The sequence below is a fragment of the Olea europaea genome, unplaced genomic scaffold (genome assembly GCF_002742605.1).
Source record: "Olea europaea var. sylvestris unplaced genomic scaffold, O_europaea_v1 scaffold2606, whole genome shotgun sequence".
NCBI lineage: Eukaryota > Viridiplantae > Streptophyta > Magnoliopsida > Lamiales > Oleaceae > Olea > Olea europaea.
Genome location: NW_019244379.1, coordinates 82,070 through 87,021, shown reverse-complemented (window position 1 = coordinate 87,021; position 4,952 = coordinate 82,070). Strand labels below are relative to the sequence as shown.

The 4,952-nt window shown below is 35.8% G+C and overlaps 2 protein-coding genes across 2 annotated transcripts in view; one reads left to right on the top strand and one right to left on the bottom strand.

The window, feature by feature from the left end:
- Positions 1 to 272: 272 nt before the first annotated feature.
- LOC111383032 (putative clathrin assembly protein At4g40080) lies at positions 273 to 1,393 on the bottom strand. Its single transcript, XM_023007090.1, has one exon. The coding sequence runs from the start codon at positions 1,391 to 1,393 to the stop codon at positions 464 to 466; it is 930 nt and encodes a 309-aa protein (XP_022862858.1). The 3' UTR covers positions 273 to 463.
- A 775-nt stretch (positions 1,394 to 2,168) lies between these two features.
- The window catches only part of LOC111383029 (RGG repeats nuclear RNA binding protein A-like), a 10,713-nt gene continuing 7,929 nt past the window's right edge, over positions 2,169 to 4,952 (top strand). The window contains exons 1-4 of the mRNA XM_023007085.1: positions 2,169 to 2,580; positions 4,234 to 4,552; positions 4,647 to 4,712; positions 4,818 to 4,950. Of these exons, the coding sequence (XP_022862853.1) occupies positions 2,388 to 2,580; positions 4,234 to 4,552; positions 4,647 to 4,712; positions 4,818 to 4,950 (711 nt within the window). The 5' untranslated portion in view covers positions 2,169 to 2,387. The remainder of the gene's footprint in view (positions 2,581 to 4,233; positions 4,553 to 4,646; positions 4,713 to 4,817; positions 4,951 to 4,952) is intronic.

The window sequence follows — 4,952 nt, the reverse complement described above, 5'->3', positions numbered from 1 at the left end:
AAAAAATTGATGAAATATATGATTGGAAAATTATGAATTTCATAATTAAAATTAGTGTTTGATTTTGACTTATATTAAAATCTGAATTTTTATATGTATATTTTTCATTATTTAATTTCTATCAAACATAGCTAGCTTAGCTAATTATTATTTTAAAACTTTTTATTTTATATAATTATTTTCAATAATATATTTACATAATAAAATATTTTACAATTAAATCCAAAATTTTCCTATCTTTTAAAATACATTATTCAAAAAACAACTATTCAAAATTTTATTTTTAGCAAGTAATGGCTATCAACGGCGCCAATCGTATATTTTCCAAGTGGAAGGATTATCCGTACATGAACAGCTGCAAAAGTTGAAATAAAAATACAAACATAGCTACCAAAATATTAATTAAAAATTATTATGTGTAGAAGAAAAAATGAGACTCGTTAAACAAACCGAGTTGACTCAATTAACTCGTCATCCCTTCCCTTTCCTTCCATACTAGCAATCTTCCTCTGTTTCCATTCATCTCCTCAAGCTCCATTTTTCTTTCATTAATCAACTCCCAAAATGCATCGTATCGTTTCCTATTGACAAATATCTCTGTTAATCTCTTCTTGCAGTTCTCCAATCTCTTCAAACAATCAATCAACTCGGACGAGTCTGTTGAGCTCAACCTCGAGATTTGATCAGCGAAGGCTGTGTCATTACTGAGTCTTGAAATGATTTGGTACTGAGCCGCTCGATAATCTTCTCCCACCAGAATCATCAGTTCATACAGTAAATCATTTCTTTGAAGGTGTAAAGAATCTGGGACTTCACAAATCCCTTCAATAAATCCCACTAAAGCATTCATTTCCTTCAACAAATCTTTTTTTCTGTCAAAAAATACAGATGGGAAAGAAGCAGCAGGAGAAGAAGAAGAAGAAAAGTAACCCAGAACCCTACTTGCCATTAAGTTAAGTTCCAAGAAACCTGCATACCATCGAACCCACAGGCTAATCTCTCGTTTTTCGACATTGGACTTATAATCGAATTCGGAAAGATGAAGAAAATTATAGCCACCTGCAGAGGGAAGCTGGTTTTTGAGGATGATGGATCCCTTAGAAATGATGTTGTGAATAATTATAAGGCATTTGAGAGCAACATAAGGACTGTGTGTTCTATGGAGGCGATTCATGATAGACTCAGTGCAGGCATCTGCCATGATGCTTGATCGGTGGCCGAGGGAGAGGACGGCGATGAGGCGGTGCTCCGACGGCGGAGAGGTGGTGCTGTGTGTGGTGGCGCGGAGGACGGTGACGTTTACAAAGGACATAGGGCGATTAGTTGAGAGATTTGCTTTAAACAGTGAAGCTTTGTCTTTGAGAATGCCTTTGAGTTCTCTGAGTCGTGCCATCGGCTANGTTAGAGATGTCCTTAACTATACTATTTGTGTAATTAACTAGTCAAACACCACGTAGATATTGTCACGTAAATTATTCGAACTTGCTACATAATTCGAGATTTAATCCCGAGTTCAGATCCAAAGTCAAGGTGGTGTGACCTCGGCCTTTGATCTTGCAGCACATGGGGCCCGCGATTTCTAATCAGGGGCCGAGGTCACGCCACATTGGCCCCTATCTCCAAACTCGGGATTTAATCCCAGGACGAGGAGCATTATTCTAAATTATGCCATTAGTTTTGATTAACGAAAGTTAAATTATATATAGATTTTTAAGTTCATTTTGCCCACTTTTGGACTCCATTTAATAGAACTCATTTTTCTAAAATTAAAAAATAATAATAACAATAAATTATTTTTCAGTACATATTTCATGAGATTCAAAACTTTTATTAATTTCTCAATTACACAATTTATTAATTTTTATCAAAATATACTACCAATCTGATTTTAGCTAAACCAAACAAGGCCTTATTATTTCGATACACGAGGTGTAGTTTTCATTTCACATATTTAACCTCTATTTGATCTCTATTTCTAAAATTTATTTACCCTCAAACATATTTTCAACTACATCTTTAATTGGATCGTAATCATCAACTTTTAATTACACATTTCATATATTTTAATTAAAATTCAGTAAAAATTAATTATTATTATTATTATTTTTTTTTGAGGAGTTTACGTGGTACAACTATTAAAAGAATCTCAAGAGACCGGCAAACAAACACACAACTATAAATAAGGGATTTCCTGATAAACCCCCGTTTTCTTGTCTGCGCATTGTTCTGTTCATTGCGGCTAGGGTTTCACCAAACTGCTATTCCTTTATGCCTTTAACATAGATCTGTTTTATTTATCATATAACCATGAATGAAGAGTTCAATTAAGGATTTCTGTTTCTGATATATCTGAAAAGCCTTTGGGTTTTTCTTCTGGTGGCTGAAAAATGGCGACAGCGAACCCATTTGATTTGTTGGGAGACGATGATACGGAGGACATGTCGCAGCTTATGCAAAAAATCGAGCCGAAGAAAGCCCTAACTCCCTCGGCCGCGCCAAAGCATCAGCCGCAAACTAAGCCAGCGGCTGATGCGGCGAATGCTAAGCTTCCCTCAAAGCCTCTTCCCCCGGCTCAGGCTGGTATGTTGAGCTCCTTTCTTCCTTCTGCCTTTTTTCGTTTTTTTCATCTTATTTATCATTTAAAAAGAATGAAAAAATTCAAAGATTTTGATTAATGTGTAAATATCTGATTTCCTGTTTCTGTTGTATGGACATGGATTTTTATGATATATATATACACACACACACATATATAGTGGACCTTTGCTTAGCTTATGTTAAGCACAAGTGACATGGAACACCGTTTAATTGGTGAAACATAAGCTAAGCACTAGTTTAGGAGATCATTTCTGTATATATATGGCACCGGAGTTAAGCACCCGTGACATGACACACAGATTTATTAGTGAATATGTTAATTGTAGGCCCCCATGAATTTAATGATTCACAATTAATTGGTGTGACATATCGCCGGTGCTTAACATAAGCTAAACACCGTTACCTATTAGATCATTTCTCTCTCTCTCTCTCTCTCTCTCTCTCTATATATATATATATGCGCACACACTAACATGTATGTAAAAATATTCTTAGTGCTAAAATTGTTTTCCTATAAATTTCTGCAAATATTCTCCAATATTGTTCTATTTGAGAGCTATGTAGACTTTCTTATTTGAAGATTATTAACTGTGTTAAATGAATTTTTTTATGACAATGATATTGCTTTATAGTAGCATTTTCCCTGCATTTGTAATCAATTATTAAAGTTTTAGATCTGTTTTGCGCAGCAGCTATCTTGTTATCCAATTCAAGATTGCTACTATCCAACATTATTTATTCTGTGTTTGAGTTACTATATTTAGCCATAATTTGTTGTTACTGATATTATTTCCATATCCCTTGTGGATGACTGGAAAAATTTGGGCTTATAATGTGCTACAGAACGTTTATTTTTTTTCCATGTATAGACAAAATAGCACGTTTGGTAAAGTTTGCAGAGATATTTTGTCTCATATGGATTTCACCCTACATTATATGTACTCTCGGCCACAGAAAATATTTCTTTTTGACTCTCTGCTTTGGGCTTTGTCAAGCCATCAAGTAAATAATGAAGAGGATCATAAGCTTCAACAATTTATGTGTGTAAGAATTGTCACTTTCTGAATATTGTAATTGAGATTTACCTTTCAGACATCACGTACCATTTCCTTATCTATCATCTCCTTTTGTTGGGTTTCCTTGTCATGCCATTTTGTGGAAATGAAACAAAATACTGTCAATACATGAGATGTTTAACCCTTTCAACATATTGCTCTCGGAATATCTGCACTGACCATGTATTCTTGCAACATATATCGTGTTTACTGATTGTAAGCACTATACCCAATGGTAAGAGTTTGATGCGTCAAGTTTCAATGATAGTAAAAAATTCGTACTTTGTTTTTATTGTTAACCTTATTTGGAGAAGGCTTGATATGCTTACTCATGCCATAGCTTTGCTGTTTCTCCCAGCTTATTTGTTCATGGTTATGTTCACACTACTTTATTAGTTCTTGCTTTATAAAATTTAGTTAGTTATATCTTGAAACAACCTTTTTATTATAATTTTTCCAAATTGTAGCAAAATGGGTTTTTTATGTTGCCTACCCATCAACACTTTATTTAGGTTCATATCATCACTTTTTGATATTTTAATGTTGATTCCTTCATTTTTGTGTTTGTTTATTTGAGTAGTCAGAGAAGCAAAATTTGACTCTGCACGAGGAGGCCGTGGTGGACGAGGATATGGGCGCGGGCATACTCGTGGCCGTGGTTACGATAGAGACTCAACCAACAACGAGAATTCGTATGGAAATATGGAAATTTCAGGTGGTCAAGGTGCATCTGGAGAAGCCGATTCCAGAAAGCCTTTTGAAAGGCGTAGTGGCTATGGTGGACCTCGTGGTCCTTATGGAGGTGGTCGCCGAGGTGGCTTCAGCAATGGAGAAGTGGGGGAAGGTGAACAGGAAAGGCGGCGTCAGGTCTTTGATCGCCGTAGTGGCTCTGGGCAGGGGTATACATGCTATATTTTTTTTGTTAACTTATTATCTTTTTTGTCTCTGCAGCCTTAGACTTTTATATTCTGTTGTAAACTCATTCCATTGCAGAAATGAGATAAAACGTGAAGGATCTGGCAGAGGTAATTGGGGAGCTCAGACTGATGAACTGGCTGAGTGAGTATTTCCTTGGTGCCTTTGGCAGTAAGGCCTTAATCAATACAACGGCATATGCTTCTTCCCATCTAATACTGTGGTCCTTCTAACATGGTTTCTTTCTAGAGTTACTGAGGAAGTTGTCAATGAAGGTGAGAAAAATCTGAATGATGAGAAGCCCTCAGGAGAGGAGGATGCAGCACATGGAAACAAGGAAACTTCTGCAATTGAAATTGAAGAGAAGGAACCTGAGGATAAGGT

Bases quoted from the DNA above. Each gene is read 5' to 3' on its own strand.
- LOC111383032 (XM_023007090.1), bottom strand. From the start codon at position 1,393: ATGGCACGACTCAGAGAACTCAAAGGCATTCTCAAAGACAAAGCTTCA.